This window comes from Hakea prostrata, chromosome 4, assembly GCF_041222555.1.
Source record: "Hakea prostrata isolate BN-2017 chromosome 4, UWA_Hpros_2, whole genome shotgun sequence".
NCBI lineage: Eukaryota > Viridiplantae > Streptophyta > Magnoliopsida > Proteales > Proteaceae > Hakea > Hakea prostrata.
This window is the reverse complement of record NC_142603.1, coordinates 22,041,271-22,067,943: the sequence shown is the minus strand read 5'-3', so window position 1 is coordinate 22,067,943 and position 26,673 is coordinate 22,041,271. Positions and strand designations below refer to the sequence as shown.

At 37.6% G+C, this 26,673-nt stretch overlaps 1 protein-coding gene across 1 annotated transcript; it reads left to right on the top strand.

Moving 5' to 3' along the window:
- Positions 1-6,437: 6,437 nt before the first annotated feature.
- On the top strand, positions 6,438-22,975 carry LOC149018498 (vacuolar protein sorting-associated protein 22 homolog 1-like). The gene is made up of 7 exons (XM_089152718.1): positions 6,438-6,849; positions 6,940-7,050; positions 10,700-10,835; positions 11,783-11,937; positions 12,729-12,836; positions 22,045-22,134; positions 22,234-22,975. Exons 1-7 carry the CDS (start codon positions 6,799-6,801, stop codon positions 22,318-22,320), a joined length of 738 nt encoding a protein of 245 aa, XP_089008844.1. The 5' UTR covers positions 6,438-6,798; the 3' UTR covers positions 22,321-22,975.
- The last annotated feature ends 3,698 nt before the right edge of the window (positions 22,976-26,673 follow it).

The following is a 26,673-nucleotide window of genomic DNA, read 5'->3' as shown; positions in this document are numbered from 1 at the left end:
ATGTACACAAGGAAAAATTTTCTCTTAAATGTGTGATGAAGGGAATAATAAGATAAAATTATTCTTTATTTTAATCCCAATTTGATTATCTTGTCCATAAATTTCCACGCTTAAAGAGTTTATTGCTTTCAACTTATAGCTTAAACTTGAATTTAGCTTTTTGAGAAAAATAATGCTAGTGGAGAAAAGGTTAAATAGGAATTCACAGCAAAAGTTGTGATCTATTTTGCTAGTTCTACAAGCAACTCCTTTTGCCCTTTGTCTTTGTTGCATCAAGGTCCACGTGCCCCCTATATTAGAAGCAAGGTACGAAATTTTGCTCGAGTTTACGAGTTCGCTACCTGACGAGAAAGGTGAACGGGCCGACATATACCCTACTAATTAGCAAATGTTAGTTAAAAAATTTTAAAATACCTGCAAAATGTCAGATTATCATTACAAAATATTTAAAAAATAATAAAATAACACTTGTCCTCAACTAATCAAGTCATTTTCACTTTTAGTAATTTATTTATTTATTTTTACAATTTCATGATTCTATCGGTGCCACGCATGTGGCTACAAATGCCAAACACAATCTCATTGTCATCCACTCATCTTTTTGAGAAATGCCAAAAACTCATCTTCATCTTCTTCACTTGGATAGTTCGGTGATGGAAGACAACTGCAAAAGAGACTTTTATTTTTCAGATCAGAAGAAACGATTGTGAGAGATTGTTGATGGCACTCATTTTCTTCTTCTTCAAATTTCAAAGGAAGAAGTTGGAAAGCAACGAACTCAACACGGAGAGTAACTGCACTCAATTTCTTGTTTGCTTAATCGAAATTTGTCGTTCATCTTTCTATATTGATTTCTACAAAATTAATGGTGTATGAGTATATCTCGTGTTGTCTCCCACAACATTTATCAGGTTCAACAGCGATTATTCCTGATATTTTGCTAATTTGATCATTTTCCTATGATTTTTCAGCAATTTCAGGCTAGATTGAGTAATTTTTTTTTTTTGTTTACTGTTTTGATTCGCTACTCACCGAACTAGGCAAAATTCACCGATTTTTCAGCGAATTTTGCTGAAATATTTTACTTTGATTGCAAGAATAGAATGAAGAACAAACAGCAAGAGAGTCAAAAGTTAATAGTAAAGAGATAAGAGGGTGGAGGATAAAGTGTTCCATATATATATATGGGTAAAATAGTGTTTCATATGTTAAAACCATAGATGATGAGACATCATGAAAAGATAGACTCATTGAACCTCGAGAGAGTGTAGGGATAAAGATGATCACAATAAGATTATTAATTTTCAAGATAAAGGTCACGGTAAGGATTGGAAGATCTTTATTAACTTATTGGAAACCCTGTCTGTATTTATCTTTTTGATTTGGTTCCCGTTGTATACACCTTTTTCATATTTTATCATGGTTTGAATATTGAAAAATAGGCATGAAAATGTCTTGTCAAGTACTTATGGGAAGTGGTTTTCTTGATATGATAAAAACTTTATCCGGTAAAAAAATAAATCTTATTCAAAGTGGGAATAGAAATAGAGTAAACCTCTAGTGATCATGGGAAAGAACACGACCAATTTTTCGCGCTTGAAATAAAAGGAGTCTTCCTGGTTAGCTGGTCTATCGAAGGGCACCAATCTACAAATGAAAGTTCTTGTTTCTCAATGGTGTGCTTCAGTGCTCTTATCATCAACGAAGCTATTTTGATTACAATTATGTTCTTAGCATACTAATGTAGAGAAAACGACATTCAAAACTAGATAGTTGAAGTCTGTCCTTCATTGGAGCTGGAAAATGTCTTCTTCATCATCTCTGGTTTACTTGTGAAATTTGATATGAGGTTCTTGAAGCTCCGGTCAACTATTTTTATAATCGAATAAGTTCAGGTAGATTTTAGTTTGTCCACAAAAGTGTTCCTTGATAAATTTGTGATTGCAACCAAGAAATTAAATATACCATATATGTGCTAAAAACCCAAAACCTAATCGAGTTAATATTGACAAATTGATGAACAAAAGTAGCTAAACGAATGGTGTGATAAATAGGGGTCTAAGTGATAATTTTAGAGGATAAGGTGGGGGTGGTGTTGAAAATTTTCTAAAACAAAATGATTTGATAATGTTGCTGCGGCATCCTGCACGTCTCCTCAACCGAATGAACCTGTAAGAATGAGCTCGACCGGGGTGGTCGAGTTTCACCTCCAACGATCTAGTTAGGAAATTCCTTGATTAAGGAAGGCAAGAAAGCAATGAACAATAAAGTATTGAGTAGTGATAACTCAATTCATTGTACCTTTCTCTTGTATTATCTTACCCTTTTATAGCTTTTCTAGGTACGAGTTTGATTGGGATTCAAACATTGTTTAGACTGCCATCCCCTTCTTAGTGAATGAGTCCTACTCAAATATAAATAGTCGAGTCCCAATTGAATACCTTTTTTTTGACTACAGGTCTTATCAGATTCGTCTTGCTAGTTGCTATTCAGCCTTTGTACTTGTTAGACCGACCTTGCCTTGGTCGGTTTAACTTAATCCGAACTGGTCGGACTAGGCTCAATCCGAACTGGTTCGAGTTTAACCAAACTGGTTCAGGCTTGTTTATTTTCCCCTTAAATATGAATATCAAAGGAAAATCTAATTCAAAAGGCATAGAACGAAAACCTACCAACAGACGATCTCCAATGAAGATCCAAGGCGAATCTATTGTGGGACTTAAAAGAGCTCTCGAGCCATTGAGAGCATCCTTGCTAAAGCGATAAGTTTCCGAGTGAGAAAAAAAGAAAAAGATGAGTTTTCAATTTTCATAGAAAGATGTGTATTGTCCACTTTACCCTCGTCTTAACTTAAAAATTTTAAGTAAATCCGCATAAATGAAGAGAATGAAATCTTCATTCATAATCCATGATAGACAAAAAGTCTATTATGGATTATGGAGGTTTTTCTATTATTTTAGGTAAAAATAAAACTGAAAATGGATGCCAAATACTTAACAAAAAAAAAATCTAATAATTGAGAATGAGAATAGATACCAAGAAGAGCCTACGCCCAAGCAATGCCAATCTATGCCTGTTTACTGTCCTAAAAGAAATTAAACAACCAAGTTGCAATATGAAAATATGAGGATGTGTGAGAGATTGAGTGACTTGGCTAACAAAACTCCATCCCTAATGGCCTCTAATTCGGCTGCTAGCGCCTAAAAGCTCCTACTAGATGTTGTTTTTGCTGCTAGGAAGTTCCCTTGCTGGTCCCAAACAATGCATTCACGGCCTCCCCTGTGTGTCCTTTTATCACAGGAACCATCAATGTGGATGTGTGGAATCTCCTCATCCCTATATGCATGTGATGGATTGCCTACAAAAGATGGCAAGGAGTTAGCAATAGAAGATGCAATACCCAGAAGTTCACATGTAAGATATTCATTTCTATGAAGGATTTGAGAGATGTATATAGGCAAACTAGTAAAAATAGCTGAATTTCTTGCATGCTATAGCACCATCAAATTAAGGGTGTCAATTGGTATGGTTTCGACTTTGGTACGTACCGAATTTGAATTTGAGAATTGCAAACTGAAATCGTATCGTACCAAATTTTATATGGTACTGTACGATTTTGGTATTTGCAAAAACAGTGCAGTACGGTTTCAGTATGAAATCCGTATACAAAAATAGTCTAAATATATTAATTATATCTGCATTTTAAATGTCACAAGTGCAACCTTGGTTGGATGGTATAGTTAGCCCTTCTTGACAAACTAGTCTTGGTTCGATTTTGTTTGATTTTGTTTCACGGCAGAAAAATCTTTTTTAATTTCATAGCATATAGTACTTAAAACCTTCTATTTACTTGAAGCACAACTAATTGTAGCACTCTCCGCCTCCGTTTCTCTTCTCTCCTCCTCTCCTCCTCTTCCCACCTTCTTCCCCTCCCTCCTTTGCTTGCATCTGATCGGACTTTTTTTTCTTCTTCTATTTCTCTGGTTTCAAAAACGAGATTAGAAGTTTCTTCACTTCGATCTGTATTGTCCGAACTCTCTCATCGCAGATCTCTCTCATCTTCCCTGTTTGCTCTCTCCGCCTCTCTGTTTATCTTCTCCATCTCCACCCCCAACCCTACTGCCTCACCTCCCTCTCTCCGCCTCTCTCCTGTGACCGGTTTAGAGAAGAAGAAGAAGAAAAACTCTCAATTTCCCATCCTCTTCGGCTCTCTCTCTCTGATTTTTCTTTTTCCATAGTTGATTTCTCCTTTTCTCTAATCGGTGGAACACCCCTGTCTGCCCTCTCCGCCTCTCTGTTTGCCTTGTCCATCTCTACCCCACCCCTGTTTCTACTCCCTCTCTCTCCCCCTCTCTCCCCCTCTCTCCTGTGAACGTTTTAGAGAAGGACCAAAAAAAATAAAAAATAAAAAGTTCAAGTTGATGTGAGATTCGGTAGTACATTCCCAGGGTCTGAAGGTTTTATGCCGGAGCTGGAAGTATCTCCCGTAGATCTGGAAGCGTTGCTACTGCAAGAGTCTCATGTTGCTGGTAGCGGTTGGTGTGTCTTCGCCGTGGCTGTTGTGTCCGCCATTGAGGCGTGTTATCTCTCCGCCCTTGTGGCGTGTTATCTCTCCGCCTTTGTGGCGTGTATTTCCGCCCTTGTGGTGTGTCTATGTCCGCCCTTGTGGCGTGTCGCCTCTTTGGGCGTTTTTTATGGAGGATACATGTGTCGTATTCCTTGTGCTTGATTGTTGTTGTGGTTGTTACAAGCACTGTTCTAAGGGATTGGGTTTAACCCATTCCTTAGCCTAGACGATCTTGTTTATTGCATGTATGACATTTGGTCAATTTCCATTCCTTGGTTCAGATCGAACCTTGTGTTTTCATGCATTTATCTTTTGTATTTCTTTCTTTTCTTTGCTGTGTCTATATTTTCTTTTCAGTTCATGAATGAAGCTTTTTAGTTTCGTACCAAAAAAAAAAAAAAAAAAACTAATTGTAGCAAGTTCATAAGTGGTTGAATGGTAAAGTCAGTGCCTTTCAACGTATTGGTTTTTTGTTCAATTTTACTCTATAGTGTAGCAAGTTCATTAGTGGTTTGGAGCGATTTTGGACTGGGCTTAACGGTTTCGGTCTGAGAAACCCCCAGCCCATTAAAAGTTCAACGGTTTTGGTGCGGTTTGGGCTTGGGTTGACTAGTGGTTTGGACTGACGGTTTGAATTCGGTTTGAGCTAACGGTTTGGACTAAATTAAAAATCAATATTGAAATTTAATTTTATTTTTCCTTGACTCCAAGTCTTAGTTTTTCACATACAAAACTTCAAAAGAGAGAGGAAGAAGACTCCAAGTAGATCCAGTGATGGCATTAGCTTGACTCAAACCACCCTCCACCCCCAAAAAATAAAGAATTTAGATTATTCTGTCATGTGTAGACCCGCCTCAGAATCTTCACCCAATGAAATTGGATTTGTATGAAGGCTTAGCTTGAATTATTTGTGGTAAGAAATTGATCTAATAGCAACAACACATGGTCCTCCATCATGGCATACAATTACCAAAACATGATTCTAAATATCACAGGAACAAAAACACCATTATAAAAAAGCTCTATTTTGAAATAGTGAAAGTGAAACACACAGTTAAAAATTAAGACTTAAAATAATAAAATTAAATGAAAATTGAAAGTTAAAAGTTAAAATGGTGGAAACACTCAAACATTGACTGAAGTGACTGAACCGTAAAGCAATGGTTATTACTTATTACTTGTTGCGTTATTGGGGTCCAAATTCAATGTTCATTAATTTCATTTAATTTATACTAAAAGGTTAACGGGTTGTGGTTCAGGCCTATTGGTTCGGGCTAGTGGGCTGCACTCGGGCTGGTCCAACCTAGCCCAAACATGGCCCATTGAGGTTCGATTCGGATTGAAATGACACCCCTACCTGTTTTTATGGCAATAAAAAAAAAAAAAAATAAACGAAAAAGTTTCAGATATATATATTTTTTGGGTAGAAATTTTTTTTTTCACATTTGATAAACCATATGATTTTTTTTTTTGGCCAAATACATCATATGATTGACCTTGCAGTTGCAGGTCCAAATTTCTTTCGCGTGGCTATTTTCCTGAAAAAAAAAAAAAGAAAAAAAAAAAGAAAAAAAGAAAAGAAGATATGGCTAAGGTACTTTGGTATTGATGGCAAATCGAGGGTTAGGATTGGAAATTGCCTATGTCAAGGTTGGAGTGTTGGACTAAGTTGAGGCATTGGGCTGATGTTGATCTGGCCCAATCGATTTGCATTTTCTCCTCTGACCCATGTTCAAAACCAATTAAGATCCGTCTGAACCAACCCGACTCAATCAGGGCTGGGCCAAACCCAACCGGGCCCAGATAAATGATTCAGACTTCAGAGTTCCAACGCCCTTATTGCCAAGTTCCAATGCCCAGAGGGCCAGAATCCAGTTATCCCGATTAACAAATTTCATAATCCGTACGGAAGTTTTATGCCAACATCTTCAGGAAACAAGAGAAGTTCAGAATTCCATATCGCCATCGTCAGTTCGTCACGAAAGCAATTCATAGAAGAAGGCTTTCTTGGCAATCAAATCAGAGTTCATTCTCTGCTTCCTGAACCATGAGATTTAACCCAACAGAGGAGAAGATCCATAAGACAGGAGCCTGTAAAATGTGAAGGGCTATTTTCTTGTTCAAACTCTTGAATTTAAGTTCAAAACGGACTGGTCAAGTTTCTCATTCAATAAAAGATAGAAGAAAGAAAGCAAAATTTTGATATACAGAGCTTTTCTGATATCGCAAGAATGAGGAGAAGACCCGGAATTGGTGGTTTACAAACGGCCGCCGCTACAAGGGTTTGTTTTTCCATAATATTTTTTTTAGGGGGTTATGATTCATTTATCCTCACTGGAGTTCTTTCCTAATTTCTATCTTCTCTCTTACAGGATCAATATCGTTTGGTTGGAGAAAATGTGGCCAGAATAAAAGCTGATCTCATGAAGGAGCAACTCGCTACTTTCCGTTCTCAGTTGGAGGATTTTGCTCGCAAACACAAGGTAAATTTGAACCTCTTTTATTCTGTTTTTCTTCGAAGTGTTTATTTCGAATGAATTGGAAAGATTTTATGGTTGGTATCTGACAGTTTTTATTTACAAATATTCTACCTCATACTCTGTATCCACTCATACGGATGATCCAAATCCCTCCAAAGTAGGACATTAACTAACAATCCCTCACTCCACAATTAGGTGTGGCCTTACATGTGTATACTGCTATGTAATCCCTCCACCAGCTAGAGCATTTGCTTGGGAATTTATGCTGTTTCGTCATTGAGAAAGCTAGGTGTTCTCCTGGTTGCTTGGTGGTTGGATTTTAAGTGTTTCAATCAAAAGCCTTCAATCTCTGCTTTCATTTTGACTTCAGTTGCATTTTTCCCCACCAGTTCTGTCTGGCATCTGCTTACGACTGAGAACAGATAACAGTTCGATGGGATTTGGATGGTAATGTCCTTTTATGATCCTGATGGCATTTTGAGGAAATATAGTTGATTTGATTCTTCCATCCTAGGGCCATAGGATTTTGAAACTTGATACACGTTTTGGATTGTTTTTCTAGTCTGGCAGGTCTAGTATTGACATTATTTCCTACCTGATAAATTGGATAGAGCTGAAACCATTATTGACAAGTAGAGCCCAAGGTAAAAGTCAACTGTCAAGTTTCAGCAAAAGCAGAGATCGTTAAGTGGGAATAATGTAGCCTTGAAAATTCAGTAAAAATTTATACATTCATAAAAAGAAATGGATGGTATGTTTTGATTGATAAGACACAAGTGGGGCCTCCTTAGAATCATGTAGAGTAATTTGGAGTTAAAAGGCTTTAAACCAAGTAGAATGAAGATGGAATATTAGGTGTGTAACTTTGGTCGTGATAGGGCGGATGATGAGGTGGTGAAACTTGATGAGAAGGAGATTCCACAAAACGATTATTTTAGGTACCTTGGCTCAATCATAAGTAAAAAAGTGATATAGAGGATGATGCTAGAATTAAAATAGGATGGATGAAGTGGAAATGTGCATCCAGGGTTTTGTGAACATATTCTTTTAAAGCTCAAAGGAAAACTCTATAGGATCATTATATGACCAGCTGCATTGTATGGTGCCTGTTGGCTGTTAAGAAGCATTATATAGATAAACTCTGTGTAGCAGAAATGAGGATGTTATGATGGATGAGTGGCAAAACTAGGAAGGATAAGATAAAAATGATCATATTAGAACTGGTCTTGGAGTAGCTCCGATGAATGATAAGCTACGAGAAAGTCGTTTGAGGTGGCGCGACCATATTTAATGGCAGCCTGTAAATGCCCTTGTATGGAGAAGTGATCTAATCCAAATTGAAGGAATTAGAAGAACTAGGGGCAGACCAAAGATAGCTCTTAAGAGAAGTTGTTAGAAAGGATATGCATGGCTTAGGCCTAATATCTAGTATGGGTTCAAACAGAGCTGATGGGAAGGCAAGGATCCATGTAGCAACCCCATTTTCGTTTGACAAGGCTTCTTGTTGTGATTAAGTTCACCAATGCATGTGAGGGATATTAATACTTTTAAGTAATAAATTTGACATGCAGACAGTTTAGATATTTCTCTAGATATTCATATGCTCAAAATTGTCAAGTCACCCTTCCATGTGCAAAACTTGGTGCTGGACTAGAGTTATGGTCTTTCTTTTGCCTTTTCCTTATTTTTTTAATTTAAAGTACTAGATAAAGGATTTTTTTTTCTTTTACTGTAGAGCTTAATGGGCAAGCCTCTACATGGTGTGAGCAGCATCTTAATTTTTTCCTTCTGTTTGATTGTTCGCTCTCTGCTTCTGCAACTGCATTCAACTCATGTTACAGTATAGTTTTGGCATTCTGTTTTAATGTTTTGTGTTTGGATTTTGTAATTATGTGCTGTTTATGGCCCTTTTAGTTTGTTAGCAACATCTTTTGCTGGCTCGGATTCAGAATCCTGTTATCTTATCTAGAACTGATCTCTAGTTTGACTTTATATTTGTTCTCCAATTGATATCTCTAATAGGTGTTCAGATCATATTTGTTCTCTGACACAGGTCAGAAGTGCTGAAGCTTGTACTAGATCTCTTCTGTTAATAGCCTTTAACCATAGTTCTAGGGTTGTCTCTAGTGACTCAGTACCTGCAGGCTTTCAATTTCGGTTGACATCATTAACCTCATCCACCACAGTAACATTTAAGAGTTTTAATTGTAATAATTCTGTAGCATATATGGTATTCTGTTGATTTTAAATGTTTTCCTTAGGCTTCTTTCATTTCAGTGTAAATTTTTAAACTAAAGTAAAATTTTCCAATGTTTGTTTACAATAGGTAAACTATGATGTAAAATACAGAGTAAAATATTACTGGAAACTTTGAAAGCCTCAATTTGCTGCCAAAAGATTGCCAGGAGAACTAGAATGACAGCAATCAATTTCATCCCAGATTTCTGTGGTAAACTTCCCACATGGGCAATCTATTGTGCTTCTACTCTGTGGTGCCTTATCTCCTTGAATTGCAAGGCTTGGGGTTTAGAGTTACCATGTGGCTGGAGAAGGTTTAGCTTGGCTGATGAAGTCAAACTGTTTTATTATCTTTGCTGGAGGGAAGAGATCTGTAGGTTCGTACGAGAAGCAGATGTTGGAGTCTTTGAGTTCATTAAATCGATACCTTGAGGCTTTATCTCTTATCAAATGAAATTGGTTTGACCATTGTTGCTGAAAGAGAGCATATTGATATCTCTACTATTCTACTTCTTCAATAAAGTTTATACAATCAAAGACTGATATTTCTAAATATGTAGCTAGAGGTTGCAAATTGGGAATGTAAAGTTCGGCCATGAATCAGTTCATAATTTTGCTGATGAAACTTTCAAGTGAGCCATAATTCCTAAGAAGATTGCATATGATATCTAGAACCAAAGCTTCTTTATAGGTTCCCATTAAGTTAAAAAGGAGTTTTGGAGAAAAATTCACATTAGTAGCAGCCGGAGAGCTTCCTCGACTAGTAAATTTTCAAGTATCCCTGATAAAAAATTTTGCGTACAAATATTTTGTAAAATTACTTTGTGTGTGTGTTGGAGGGGGGGGGGTGTTTTCTGGATTTTGTTAAAATTCTTCTTGATGGAAGTTCTCAAATAACAAATAGTGGAAAATATAATTCTACTGTAAAATTTGTTGTACTGACTATGTTTTATTCCGAAACAAACAGCCGTTGGTGTTTAACAGTAACAGAAAGAATTTATTTTATTAAATAACTTCGCTTGCTTGGATATAGTATAATTTTATTTTTTAAGACAGAATATTCTCATACTTTTGGGGATTGTATTAGCTTAGATTATGGTTTCTCAGTATCGGAGGTCTGGATTGATTCAACTTCTAGGGGCATGCTAAACTACAATCTACACCCAAACCCAAACCATTGTAACTTAGGTTGTTCCATTTTTTTTAAGAATTCAATCTCCTTACCTCCTTATCTACCATTTTCTTCCTCATCCATTGGCTTTTGCCTTGTCTCTGCCTTGATCTATCCTTTTTATATATATATCAAGCAACTAATATTTTACTTTTATGGTATACCTCCCATGCATCCTTTACTTTTTACTACTTCATACATGCCTTAACTTTCTACAGCTGATATTTCAGTTTGTTGCTGCAGAATGACATTCGTAAGAATCCTGTGTTCAGATCGCAATTCCATGAGATGTGTGCTAAAGTTGGAGTGGACCCTTTGGCCTCAAACAAGGGATTTTGGGCAGAGTTACTGGGAATTGGAGATTTCTATTATGAACTTGGTTGGTATTATTGTGTGTATTCCTGGTACCTTATTTCTCAAAGTAGCTTTGAGCCTTGCTGCTAAAGCTAAAATAAGTTCTCTTGGTGGTTCATATGCATCAATTAGGATGTGCATTAAATGCAATAAGCAGAATGCCGGCTCTATATTCCTTTTGATTGCGTATTAGTATTACACATGATACATTGTGTATTTATTTTTGCTTTGTATGTTTGATGATCTATAGATAACTAGGCCTAGACTTCATTGTTAAGATCAGATTATTTGACGGGATGATGAAAGAAATGAAATCAAACCTGTGAAGAGCGGTCACCAAAGCGCAGAACACCCTTTATCAATCTTTGCACTTAAGAAAAGGAAGTGCTTTATTAAAATAAAGAAAGGTCTCCAAAGACGATCGAATCTGATCTTAACCCAGATCACCTAGTGTGGATCAGTCCAATTATTAATTAGATTCTAAAAGATTCAAATGTGGATCCACTGGTATTATCCCCTAGTTGGACTTTGATCAGCCTACCATAATTTTATATTGCTAAATAAAGTTTTGTAGAATTGGAAAGTATGAATTTCATATTGTGCTCATCTTCTTCTGTCTTCTTCAAATGTCTTTTGTACCCAAATCTTCTTAACAGCCTTCAAGAGAAAGTATTTGTGGTAAAGCTTTTAGTGATTCAAGATCAATATGTGGAGATTATTTCAAATATTTCTTTTTGTAATGTGTTGAAGATAAAGTCTTCAGTGTATTTATTAACAAATTTTGTACATCCAACCTTCTTATAATGATTTAAGTTGTGAATCTTTTTTCTACCCTTTCTCTTTTTTGGGCTTTTTGTTGGTTTTTCTTTCAATATAATGGTCCCTTGTTAAATAGTTGGACTTATGTTATAAGTTTTATATACTTTTCATAATTCCCACTGCTCAGATAAATTTTCTTACTTGGCTAGGCAGGGGTGCAAATTGTTGACATTTGTTTGGCTACAAGGTCTCTCAATGGAGGGCTGATTGATTTGCAGGAGCTCCGCAATTTGCTTTGTCAAAAGCGAAAAGCTGCTCGTGAATCTGTAACAGAAGATGACTGCCTCCGTGCTATAAGCAAGCTTAAGGTATCATAGCAGCCTTATTATGTGCAATATATATAATCCTTATGTTCAGGGGGTAAGTCAGAAAGACCATATTCTTGTGCATGTGTCTGTTGCACTTCCTGGCCTCAAGTTGCAAATGGAAAATTTGCAATGTTTCAGTAAAGAGGAACATCTGTATATTTTTTTATTACAGAAGAGCAAAGAGTCAGCATGTGTATTGCCTTCTCATTGTTTATTTATTTAATTCTTCCCCCCCCCCCCCCCCCCCCCAACAAAAAAAAAAATTCCAAATTTACTGATTTGTCCAGCATGCCAAATGGTTTTGAGGGGCTATGCCTCTACCCTAACTCTTGAGTGAGGAAGGTCACATGCTATATAATGTTGTAGACAGTATAAACACATAATCTGTCTAAGCTTTATCCTTCTATGATCCAAAGGCTCCAACATGATGTTAGTTTTTAATCAGATTCTTCTGATTATAGTGAAGTTTGTTATAGTTATCAAAGATAAAAAGGTTGTCGAGCATATGGATAAAGATATCAAATCTGGTCATTAAATTTTTGCCAATTAGATATGGTAGGGTTAACTGAATAATGAGTGTTATCCTCATACTGCATATTAGACATAACACTGAGATTTATTGGAGTAGCCTTGCCAGCATCGGTGCTTTCAATTTATTCTTTTGTTTGTTGTATAATTCATTCCACTTTCATTGCTCAATTTACTGCTTTGGAGTAGCTTTATTTGAAACCTAGAATAATTTCCTTATCTTTTGTACTTGATTTTAAGAGTTCAATGCATAAATCTTTCAGGTATTGGGCAGTGGTTTTGAGGTGATTTCTGTTGGAAAGAAAAAGCTTGTGAGGTCTGTTCCAACTGAATTGAACAAGGACCACAATGAAATCTTAGACCTGGCCCAGGTTTGCTTATTCTGCATTCCTATTAATTCATTTAATCTCTTTTTCTGGAAAACTTTTCTGTTGTACTTGGTGATTTCCTTGGCTGTGAGGACATACTCTTCAACTTTATTCTGATCTATTTGTTCTTCAGCCCTCTGATCTTTAGCTTTACATAGAGACAGAGTGGGTTTAAATGTTTTGTAGGAAGTTGGTGGATCTCCGGGTCACTTGTGCATCCACTTGTGTTTGGTCCATCCTGGCCAAACTATGAGAATAGCCAGACCTTGTTAGCCGTAGAAGTCAATAACATATTTATGAACCATGAATGTCCAGTATCATTTGAAAAGTTGACTTCTGGTTATGGCTCACTTTCTTTGTGCACACTGTTTGAACTGGAAACCACTAATTGATTTCAGGGTATGTCCATCTAGAAGATGGAGCTACAGTGACACCGCAATTTCATATACGTGGGATAACCATGGTAGATAGTTTTTCCTGTTTGGCTGTTAATATCTGGGTCATGGGAGAGGAGTCAAACTCGATTTGGATGACCTTCCATATAAGATATGACAACATCTGTGTTATGGAGATTCTGTGAAACTCTAGTTCCCATCAAAGGCTTTGGTTCTTAGGATGATACTCTAGTGTTATTTGCAAGGTTTTAAAACCTGGAATCAGGAATTTAATTGGCTAGAATCAATTGGAAAGTAATCAGAATTGACAGGAATTGGCTGCATCAGTCACTACATGTATTGGGAAAATTTGGGAACATGAAGATCTTTATTACAACATGTTCACAAGGAAGGGGGAAAACTATCTATAGATACCTAAAATTGGTAGAAAGGAAGAATAGAGGTCTTGACCATGTTAGTTGCATTAAAAGTGAAGATGTTAAAATAAAACTAAAGGATGAAGACATTAAGAAGAGATGGGATGTTTATTGCTGCAGCCTACTTAATTAAGTCATTTTAAATGATAGTCTTCTGGAAGGTTATGTTACCATAACAGCACAACATGTGGTGGTGTTTGAAGTAAAAGAAAGTTTAAGGAGGGTGAAAGTAGGCAAGGTACAAGGCCCAGTGAAGTTCCCATGGAAGTGTGGAAGAGATTAGGAATATGTGGTCTATCTTGGCTAAAAAAGATGTTTAGTAAGCTTTTGAGAACTAGGAAATGCCAAATAGATGGAAGAGAAGCATCATGGTTCCGATTTACATAAATAAAAGGGATATTCAGTGCTGCAAACTATAGAAACATAAAATTAATGAGTTATACCATGTTACCCATTTGAGACACGAAACTAATGTTATTTGTGCTATGGTCTGCTGAGAAGGCCCACATAGAAGCTATTTTTTGGGGGAGACTTCTAGAAAGATTTAGAGATCGCAGAATGATGTTTAAATGATCTTTATTGACCTAGCAATAGCTTGAGGATAGATTCCCTAGAGAGTTTGTCTGGCAAGTTCTAGAGAAGCAAAGTGTTTTAAATAAATGTGTGGACATTGTTAAAGATATGTATGACGGTGCAATGACTAGTGTAAGAACTGTGAAGGGCCAAGAGAATTGCATTGTCAATTACAATTTGGTTGCATCAAATCAGCTAGGAGCCTTTGTTTGTTTACTTACTGTAGAATGATAAAAACGAGGGACATTAAAGTTGAGGTTTGTTGGTGTGTGTATTTTGCTGATATTGTTTTGGTGAATGGGACAAAAGTAGGATTTAACATTTAAGCCGGGAGTTATGATGATCAACCTAGAATCACTGGGTACTGAGATAATGGAATGAAGACATAACCTCTAGGGGTTCGCTCAGTTGGGAAAGACAACATCTCATAGTACGAGGTCAAGAGTTTGAATCTCCTTGGGCCAGGAGCCCCGGGTATATTTAAGTTATATATATAAAGCTATCCCCATGAGGATGTTGTTGAGGTGTACGTAAGCTGGCCCGACAAACCTCAGTTCCTGGGAAATGAAAAAGAAGACAGTGTATGGTGTATAACCAAAGTTCAAAGTCACTATAGACGAATTAAATGGTGGTAGAAATTGATGAGAGGGATATTCCAGAAAGTGGTTATTTTAGATATTTGGGATCAGTCTCAAATAAAAAGTTCAATCTAGGGGATGATGTTGCATATAACTAAAATATTATGAATGAAATGGAGAGCTACATCCAAACTATTGTGTTATTGGCGTGTTCCTTAAAAAATTAAGGGATATTCTAAGTGGGCCATATGACTTTTTATGATGATTGTGCAAAATGTTGGGCATTTAAGAAAAAGCATGATATAGACAAAACTTAATGTAGTAGAGATAAGGATGTTTAGATGGATGAGTAGAGCTAATTCAGGCACAACTTGGGCCCAAAAAACCCCCAAACCTCAAATTAGAAACTAGGAAAGGATCGAAAGGTTATGGTTCTAAACAAACCAAGCCTACAAAAAACTTGACCAAGCTGTGATCAGTAAGAGCATTTTGAGTAGTTAGCGTGCATGGCAATAGTTGAGTGTTTATAAGCATCTCAGATGGTGGAGATATATGGACATATCTGAATCAGTGCCACCCTTTACTCCATAGGGCTGTTCCCCCGGTCTTCCATGCTTGAATGAAAGATGCTGAATTTGATTATCACTTCATTTGGGAGAAAGTTGCTCATGGTGATCTTAAGATCCTTTATGTGTGGACAGAAAATCAATCAGACGGCAGATGTGTTCACTGTCTTAACAAACCCTCTTGCTTCTTCCAGCCACGTGACAACTGGCTACTCTTTTTTTTGGTCAACATACAACTGGCTACTCCACCATGGAGATGATCAGAGGTCGTGGCCCTTCTGTTATGGGCGAGTTGCCTCCTCTGTACTTCTCAGCGAGTGGTCTTCACGCTTCCCGTGCAAGTGGCCTTCCTGGCCTCAGCTTGACATTAGGAAATGTTGAATTGTGTGCCACTTCTGCAGATGTTGTCGCTGCATAACTTGTTCCCTTACCTTCTTTTAAAAACAACGAGATCGACTTTCCTTCTTTCCAAAGCTGCCAGCACCTGGAAGGGAGAGTTGTTTTTTTTTTATAAAAAAAAAAAAACCACCCAACCCAAAACAAAACAAAAGGGAAAAAAAATCTCTTCACTTCCCAAACAAAAAAAGCTCTCTCCTTCCCCCCCCCCCCCCCCAGCCAAAAAAACAAAAAAACACCAGAAAGCAAAAAAAATTTGGTTCCACCCACCAAAAGTGAGATTTAACAACGGCATTCCTGGAGTTTGATACGTGTATCGCTGGGCCTTACTATTGAGAATGGGGTTGTTAAAAGGAAAGACATCTTACGTATAAGTCTGTTTATAAAGGGAACCCTCCTCTTATTAATCCCGGCAAATCTACACTTAAATGTGTCACACCCCACCCAGCCGGATCCGGCCATACCAGAATACCCGTGGGGGTGATACATCGCAGGACCTAGGTTTAGTGACAATTCCATACAACACAGGATATAGCATAATTAAAAGGACAAGAATAAATCAAGTTCTAATAATAAGTTATTAAATTTGGATTATCAAAAGGTTACAATCATCCATTATCTAAAGTTAATTAAAATGGACATTAGAGTTTGAAGGAAGCATAGATTGTCATAGCGGAATTTAAACAAAATTGATTCCTTAATGGAATCCGACCTCATAAGAACAACCTTTGCACGGGCATGAAGCTCCATGCAACTCTACATCTTCTTCAGTCACTCCTTCAAGAAAGCCTGCCGACGACGAATCCTCCACTTGGAAGGAGTCCTCATAACCTGCAGAATATTCTAATAGAAACAAACATATAAAAAGGAATGAGTTCAACAGAACTCAGTGAGGTCAACTCAACATCTTATCATACATTCGTCCACAAGATTCCACATCATATCGTGCATTCGTACCCAAGATTCCACATTATATCATGCATTTGTACACAAGATCCCACACCACACATATAGCTTGAGTATCGATAATGTAATTAGTGATAGTGATATGATGTATGAATGATTATGATATTATGTTTCTAACTCTATCATAAGGTCTCTATGGTAGACACGCATTAAGTTTGTATACCAATCTCCTTTGGGCTGTCTCAGTCACTCTCCCTCAACAAGAGACATCTATTGGGTTCTCCGCGGTTGTTGGGTAAAGTCTTGTCAAGCCATGGTTGGGGTATAGGTCACCACTCTTTCACATCACCGTTTGGTATGAGATTGGCGCGTGTCAAGGATAATTCTAGCCCAGTGCAAAGTCATACGATCTCGTACTACATATGGTCCGAATATCTCTCCTCATGCCTAGTGCCCTTTTGGTTCAATACCTTTCCACCTATGAATGAAATCCTCAACGGGAGGCATCTGTTGGATCCCATTCCTTAACGCAGTGGTCATCCACATATAATGGACAAGATGCTCTCCATGTCCTCTCACGGATCATTTCACCGGTCTTGAGCGCCCATGAGCCCTTATCTATTATATGCAACCCTACCTCTCTATGATGATAGTGAGCCTGCTTTAGGACCCAGCCACTAACATCACGGGTTAATCGGCTTCAATACCCCTACCGGAAGGGTAGTAGTACTCATGAGGTTACCTAGCAAACACTTCTAGACACTTAGCATTCATGTACTTAGGTCTAGATGCATACTCATGTAAGTTCACTAGGGTAATGGGCAAACCCACAACCCTAGTTTGAAACATTAAATAAAAAGAGTAATTTAATTCAACATCATCCATATATCTTCATATCAATAATTTAGAATTTGAAAATAAAAGAAAACACTCAATCCATTCAATCTCATCTATCTCATACATTCTCATATTGTTTTCAAAGAATATTGAAAATAGAAGCAAAGATACTTGCTTACCTTTCATTCGTGCAAAGTCCCACACATAATCACAAGATAATAAATATTAAAGCAAGGTAATATATCAATAATGAAATTTAATTACATAATTAAACATGCAAGATAAGGTTGAATATATTCCTCACCTTTTTAGTTAGCATAAGCTCTCCAAAGTTCCACAAAGTCATACTTACGAGTTGGTGATTATAATCAAAATAAACCTAATCATGTAAGAGGATCATAAGACATAAATTAGAAGTCAATTGGGTTTTAATAAAGTTCCCAAAATCACCCAACAAAAGCCTAATCTGCCAACTAGTTTCGAACCCACCTTTCTCAACCTAGTTTCGGCGAAAATCAAATTTCACCATCGATTCAAAGTCGAATCGAAATGAAACTTTGGGAATGTCTAATTGGAAGCAATAGGGTCCTAAGTATACCTTCAATTTTATCTAATTCCATCTCAATCAAAAAGCCCCAATTTTGGGCTCTCGCGAGTGCTCTCGGCTGAGTCTGAGAGCCAAAATGCAAAATCGTTTGCAACGATTTGCACAAACCACTCATAAACAAAAGGGAAACATAAATGAAACTATTTGCAAGCATTCAAAACACCTATCAAGTTACAACTACTCAAATCCAACATTTATAACGAAGAACTACTCCTAAAACAAAGCCCAAAGAAGAGGGTTTGATGATTCTTACCTTTCCTAACGTTTTCGTAATGATCCGGGTGCTGGCACGCGTCCAAACGGTTAGGAACCTTCCTCTCCCTTGGTTTCTCCTCCTCCTTGAGCCTCAGCCTCGTACTAGCAACATAAAATGCGAGTATGAGTGAAAGAGAGCTTCAAAATAGGGTTTAAAGGGTAAAACCCGATTCTGCCCCGAACTTGGTTGGGGGCGGTCGACCGGCCGTTCAACCGGCCCGACCAACCGGCCCTATTTGAGGGGCCAAATGAAGTCCAAATTGGAAGATCTTTGGCTTGTTGGAAAGGTCTTTCGACGCTCTTCGTTTTGATACCTTATTTGTGTTAATCGGATTCTCCATCACCCATCTATGGCTGTTCCAAGATCACCCTTTTTACACCATCATGATTAATTTTCTCTCTTCAATTAAACTTTAGGAGAGTTGATGAGTCATCACAAGGGTCATCCACCAACATTGGTTCCATTTCCAACTCTTCAGGCTCCACTTGAATGGCCTTGTTTGCTGTCAACTCGAGGCTCGATTTTCTCAATTTTGAAGCCACGGGTTAAAGGGGTAGAAATCCGGGGGATTTCACAAAATGGGTGCACCTTTCGATAAATGTAAGTAGATGAAAACTGCTGCATGTGTCATAAGATTCCAATGGCTTAATTGTGAGAAATGGCCCAAACACCAAACTAGTAACTAGGTGGCTGTAGGCCAAAATACTCAGTGGATTGGAACCAAATTTGGAAGGAATGATGAGCTGCAGTCGATATGGTGTTGCTGTGAATTTGAGATGATTTTGATGTTTGAAACTTCAGTTATGGATATGGACTCCAATTAGAAATTTAGTGGTTTATTGGCAATTCTAATGTTGGAGGGGAATGTGGATGGATTGAATGAGTGGGATGGTGATATGAGATTGAGGCTAGCATACTGAGCAGAGTTTGTGAGATGGAAAGGGAAGAAAAGGGGTCTGCAATCAATGCTGCAGTCACACAGTTGTTCGAATGAATGGACCAGCAGCAGTCCTATACCAACAGTTTGAAGATGGACTGATCTCAGACAAGTATTCTCCTAATGAAGCGCAACAATGGATGAGCAGTTCTAGCAATAGAAAAATAAAAGATAAAGGTGGTTCAGCTCTCTCAGGAACGTTCCTTGACCCTAGGTGTTTGTCTATCACAGGAAGGCCCTAACCGTTTCTTATCACTCAAAACATGGGACCAAGAGAATAGGAGAACTCAAAGCAAAGCTTCATTAGTCAATGTTCAATTTGTGGAGAGGCTGTGTGAGTGATAAGAGCAAGGATTTGCTCGTACGAAATAGGAAGTTACTAATTCTGAAATTAGAATCTTATATGAAAAGCAGAAACTAGGCCTATATAAAATATATAAACTAAATAAATTCCTGTTCCCTCAGAGAAAGAGATATTGGAAAGAAAAAAATTCTTAACATCATCTAGTATTTCGCCCCACAAAGATATTCTAGCAGCATCAAACCAAGATAAAGTATGTGGCTGTTCACAAGAAAAATTGGCCTCCTTTTCTTCATTTTCTGTGATCTCTTCTGTTGTACTTTACCAAACAGCTCAACATATGAAGGAAAGATCACATTACAGCTGATTTGATACTAGGTCCGATGCATGATAAGCTTCAAGAAAGTCATTTGAGGTGGCTTGACTTTGTTCACTGGATGCTTGAGTTGGAGGAGTGATTTGTTCAGATTGAACGAACTAATAAAAGAGCCAGGTGCAGACCTAAAATGACTATAGGAGAAGTGGTAAGGAAAGGATAACGCTTAGTAGTTGTGGTTATTTTTGCATGGAAATTCCTAATTGCTGTCAGTAGGCTTCTGCACCGGGTCTACTCAATTGTTTGGAGTTTTGCCAGACTTACAATTCGATCTAGATCTTCAATATGGATTGGTTTTCTCATTCAATTGGATGAGGAATTCAAAAAATTTGTATACCTAGTGCATGAGGTTCCCACCACTGCAGGGTCTTGGGATGGTCATAATGTGGCAGCCTTATGCCCATTCCATGGAGAGGTCGTTTGCTGACTTGAATTCACTACCACCAGGTCCTAATGGAGCAACCTCACCCATTGCATGGTGGCCTGCCCTTTTTGGATGAAGTATTCCTAGTACATATAAAACCATGATGGCTCTGTTTTGCTTGTGATAAGCTGGTTTTGTGTTCAAAGTTGGTTATTTGCAATTTTGTGTTATCATAATTCTAAATCCAGAGCCAGTCAGCTGCTTTGTCTGACTGGGCAGCTGACTGGGGTAGCCTAAGTGACTGAATTGGGTATTTAACAAACTTATTGCCTTGGGAAAGTTTTTGTTCTTTCCCAAGCATTAATGCTGCATCATGGACAAATTGAAATGAAACTCCCATTGCTTCATTTTAGTCCCCTACGAAAGTTGGGAGGAAGCTTTCTTTGTGGTAATGGGTGCCTAAATTCAACACTCCATGGTTTAATTAATTTGATAAGAAAAAACAAAGTTCATTCCATGTAATCCTTAACTGACGTCATCTCTTGTTTTGTAATTAAGATTTAAGATACTGTCATGACTAAAAACCGATCCAGATCAATCATGGTGATGTGAACTTAGTATGCATTTGGTGACAGTTTTTCCTAAGAACGCTGTTCTTTTGTAGAATTCTTTTCTAGCGTTCTCATAAAAGAAGGTGGTTTGAGCCCAATTTTAGCTGTTTGTTAAAATCTGAGATTAGAATGTTTGAAAATGACTATGGAACAAATTGGCATTTGGTAATTGATGTTCTTAAAAATGGTTTTCATGACAAAAGATGCCATTAATACATATATGAAATAAACCCCCTCGAAAAAATTGACTCTAATACATGATATCATACCTTAGCATTTAAAATACAAAAAACATAAAAAAAAGATAGTTATTTTGCCCCCTTGTACCATAGCTTAATTACTAATAGAATCTTGCTTTTCATGAAATTACTTTTGCCCCCACATCTAATGATGATAAAGAGGCTGTTGAGGTTGGATGTATAATGTCCATTTTCCCCTTCATTAGAACTAAGAAGCCAATATATGAAATTACCCTCATTTAGAAAAACTATATGAAATACCAATTTTTTGCCCTTATATGCTTGTCATTTTGGATTTCAACGAGTCAAATCCCGATGAGATGAATAAATACTAATGGGCTAAGAGTTGAATCATGTGGGAAGGAAATTTAAAATCGAGTGTAATCCCTTTTCATTTCCAATGAGAGTTGCTTTTTGGTTTTGAGAAAGACGAAGCATGTCAACATTGTTTTGCAGAAAGCCTTCTCAAGCACAAAAGTTGGACCGGTTTGTTTCCTAAGAACAATAGAACGACCCAATTAGTCAAACACATTTTGGTCGTTTTTCGGTGCTATGAGAACGATAGAATGTCAAAAACAGTTCTTTGGCCCATTACCAAACACGCTTTTATTTTTCTGTAGTCATACATGTCCAAACTAAGATGACTTAATTGCACTTTCCTTTCATATATTTCAGTTACCTTCATGAACCTTGCTTTAGTTCATTATTCCAGCATATGAAAAGAATGCCATCATGTACATAGTATGAGAATGGGACAAAACTGTGATTTGTCATGTCATGCCTAAATGTTACATTGTGAATCTGTTAATCCTGGCACTTGGTAAATTATGTAATTCTATTTGGACTACCCTAGGGCCAAGGCTACGTGACAGTGGAAGAGGTAGAGAAGCGGCTCTCTTGGTCATCTGGTCGTGCTATCGATGCCCTTGAGACCCTATTGAAAGTAAGTACATGTTCTGTAGCCAGTTTGAGCTTTGATCTGCATTCTGAATAGTTACTGATATGTGTATGTATCTCAAAACTCCTTTGTCGAACAACACAGGAAGGTCTTGCAATGATTGATGATGGTCATAGAGACGGTAAAAGGCGTTTCTGGTTCCCTTGTGTATCATTTGTTACTACTTCATAGTATCCTTCCAAAAGTCTGATTTTCCTCCTAGATTTAGTTCTGTGTACGGGGAACATAATGATATAAGTGTTCATCTATTTTTACAGTTTGGTTGGTGTTTGATAGTCTTATCTATCTATCTTAGCATATAAATTCCATCCCCCAGAAGTGACTGTGACAATCCCAAACTCCTCATGTATGGTCCATGATCTGAGTATTGATCCGTGTTTGCCTTTCAGTATCCACCACAGGGTAACTAGTTTTTCAGTCTACTCCATTCTTCATGCTAAATTTAAGTTCACTCGGGACAAAAATTGACAAACTTTCCCACAGCTTAGCAAGCTGTCAGCTTGAGAAGTTTTTGCCCCCTCAACCCTAAATGTCGAAGCTATTCTTTGCCAACTACAACTTCACAGCAGTCCTCCATTGCCTTTCTGTATCAAAGCTTAAGTTTCAGAACCATAACAGTAAAAGAAAATCTTTGGCAAAGCAAGAAAATGCTCGTATGAGCCAACTATAAAGCCAGTAAGCAGTCTTATGAAAGGATTGTGGTTTAACTGGTTTAACAACTTCTCTTGAAGCGGGGGCAAAACGTGGTCCTTGGGTACAGCTTTTATTGTTGATGATGAAATGGGCATGTAGAACCCATCTGATTCATGCAATCAGATGGTTTGACGAGCAACATAGCTTTGCTGCCTTTTTGGTTCTGTCAATTGGTGTAAATATGTAAATAATCATCTTTTATGTTACTAAATAAGTCAGAGATTGTCTCTTTTCATATTTCTAGATTAATAATATAAAATCTATATCAAACGTCTTTTTTGCTAACCATGTTGGATCATGTACGAAGTATGTAGATATAGAGTCTGTGGGACATCAACCATTGTTATCCAAACACCACCACTATTGCAATGCATGGGTTTTGTTAGAGATCACTTGACATGTATTGAGTCACACCTTCGCAATAAGTAAAACACATGTAAGATTCCTTATGGATATTTTTTTCTTCTTACATACACAATACGTTTAGTTAGATTTATGTACCGATGATTCATTTTCAGTGACATGTAATGTGACAACTCTATGAATAAGACTTCCCGATCATATTCTTAGTTTAAAACTACTTTTTGTTAAAACTCAAGAAACAACTTATAAGTTAAATGAAATTATGTTATATATATAAAACAAAATGGTAGACACTTTCTTAAATGAGCCAAGTTAATGAAGACATCTAATGTACATCTTTTTCACAAGCCCAAATTAATCTGTCAACAAATTGCATCATCATCTTTGTTTAAACCTTAAAGGATGATATAATCTGTCTTGAACTCTAAATACATTAAGTTTCAGATGTATTGTCACATCCTTACCTGGGGCTATTCGGATCAACCCGATGGCACGGGATTCCTTCACAGGTATCACTTAAGATAGGCTTGACACAATACCGCAATCAACACACATTCATAATACCCATGACAGAAAATAATATATGAGTTTATATTGCTTGGAAATGAAGATAGTTGCAAGGAGTATAAAATTATGCTAGTGTTTGGTCGTCGGAAGTTTCAGTTCAGAACAAGTTTTAAATAAATTTTGCGAACAAATCTAACCTTAGAACAACGTGTGATCCATAGGAACATGTATAACAACAACAAATAGCATCGCAGAGCAACACAAAAGGCTCCTCCACTTCCACCACACTGGACTCCTCTGTTTGCACATCTTCCCCCAGGGGTATGATCTCAAGTCCTGCATTGACATCTAAAAAGAGAGTCCTTGAAGGGATGAGCCTTGAAAGGAAGAGTTCCACAAAACTTATGAGCAGAAATGCAAACACACCTATATTGCTTGCCATCCACCACATGCCATAATGCAAGTCTCTAACCATAGTAATACGTCCTAGTAAATACCAGTCCTCTCAAGGATGTTTCTCACTCCATGAAAGAAAGTACACAACCAGGAGTTTAGGGTAAGGCCCACACTCCACACCATGACTAGGGTTCAAGGATTCTCAGTCCCCTCTCATCACATCACATCGCCACTCATCACCTCACATCACTCATCTCCTCACCATCCACTCATCATCACTCTTGAAAAGAAAATGCACGACCTTGTTATAGGATTGGTGTGTGTCTGATACTTACCTAGCTCAATGCAAGGTCTCTACTCTTAATGCCCTCCATAGCTAGGAAATACCATTCTCAAGCACCTGCCATCTTGGTTGGCACCCCTAACCATTCTGGGATTGTAGATCCCCAAGCACTCACTATCCTAGATGTATACCCTCACAACCCTACGCCATAGCCTTAAGGCCTGCCATCTCAATGGCATGAATGGTACACTAGGGTACCTAGTCCTTTAACGGCTCTAATTTTAACTATTTGGCATCCACTGATACCACTACTACATACAATAGGTTTGAGAACTCAATTCTCCTATTGGTAGGGTGGCTGCATCTTGAATTTGGTCCTAACACAATGTGACTATATGAATATGAAATGTGTGCAAAATGCACGAACATGTGAGGTGCATGAGCATTTAGAGGTAGTGGTTGTAGTCACCACTCCCAACATATTATGTGAATGCTATAGCCTGTACCCAAAGACATCATATTTTCGCATGTAGTATTAGAGATAGTAGACATATAAGTATTGAATAGGTGGAGTGCATCTGCTAATTGTAAAACCCACATGATTATTCCCTATTGATGCATGCATCACGACATCTTCATCACATCATCCACATAATAACATAAGCATCATAATATAATGACATATCAAGTAATTAGATCTTAATTCTAGCCCACAATTCGACTCACCTCCTTTATGTTTTTGACTCAGTTCGTTTGATGTTTTGAAGTTGGGATGTTGAGCTCCAATTCCAACCAATTTTCCGTAATTATGACATACATGTGTTAGTGGCAATGTAAGATGGTTTATCCTTCCAAAGTTTCCCCAAATGGCCTCAATTAACTCATTGTAGAACACCTGATCAATAAAGTATCTTTGGCCGGTTGTTACAGCATTGACCGATAGGTCCGCTGATAGAAATCCTCTCATAAATTTGGGGCTTTTCCTCCCCCATTTCCAGTGGGCCTTCTAACGAGTGTTCCTCATCCCTACTCTTTTTCTATTATAATTTCTTATCTATTTAACCCTCAATCCCATCCTTTAGTTTAGGTTCCATTTCACCCAACTATTCGGTTCCAATCCCAACTCTCCCCTACCCTAGCTAAGCTACCATTTTATTCATTTTAGTAGTTTACTTTAGGGCCTTGAAACATGTAGGGATCATCAATGGAGAGAAACCCTTTGTTTTCCACATTCTTGCATTGGTGGCTCCATTAATGTATCCATCCATGGCCAATTTAAACAAAAATTATCTAGGGAGATAGAGGGAGGAATGGTGTACCTGGTGTCGGAGTTCTTTTCACAAAAGCACAGCTCCCAATCCCCAATATGGCCAACCAACTCCTTGGCTTGAGCTTATCCTCTCTTCCCTTCTCCTCTACTATTCCACAGTGGTACCGATTAAGTGGAAGCTGTCTTCTTGTATTGGGATTACCACTAGGGTGTTGGGCTTCTTCTTATCTTTTTACTATACCATTTCTACCATCAATAGGGTAGATCTGGTTGTCGATGGTGGTAGACCTGTAAATGGATAGCCGAAATCCGCCTCCGAATTCGCATTCGTTTATGGGTATCCGTATCGAAAATTTTCTTACCGGAAAATATCCGTATCCGTTCGCTAAGCAACTAGATTCGGATAATTGCTTATTGGATTGGATAATATCCGGATAAATTTTTATCCGGATAGAGTAAAGTATTTAACATTTTTTATTTAAAAATAGATGATAATCGGATTCGGATAGCAGTATTCGGTAATCGGAAATTAGAAATTTATAATAAAAAATGTAAAAAAGTGACAATTATCAATCAATAATCAGATATTTTATCGGATTGGATTATTATCGGATATCCGATAAAGTTTCGGATTCGAATTTGGATGCCTTCTCTAAATTTTTTCCGGAATTTGGATTCGGATAGCGAGTTTTCTAATCGGATTCGGATTTGGATACTGGTGTATCCAAGCCGAATCTGGTCCGTTCAGGTCTAGATGGGGGGGAACGACCGCCCATATCGACTGATAGTTCAACTACCTATAAATGGGCTTTCTAGGTCTCTTGTAGTTCCCCATACCCATGCTTGGTCATCGCTAACCTTCCTTCTTCACTCATTCCTCTAGGATTCCCTTCTTCCTTCACTGGATCTTTGATTCTTAAGTTAATCCAAGGTTAGGCTTTCATAGTATGTGACTCCCTTAGAAATCACTAGATTCTTGTTAATTTCCTAGCTAATCATCACCCTTCAAGTA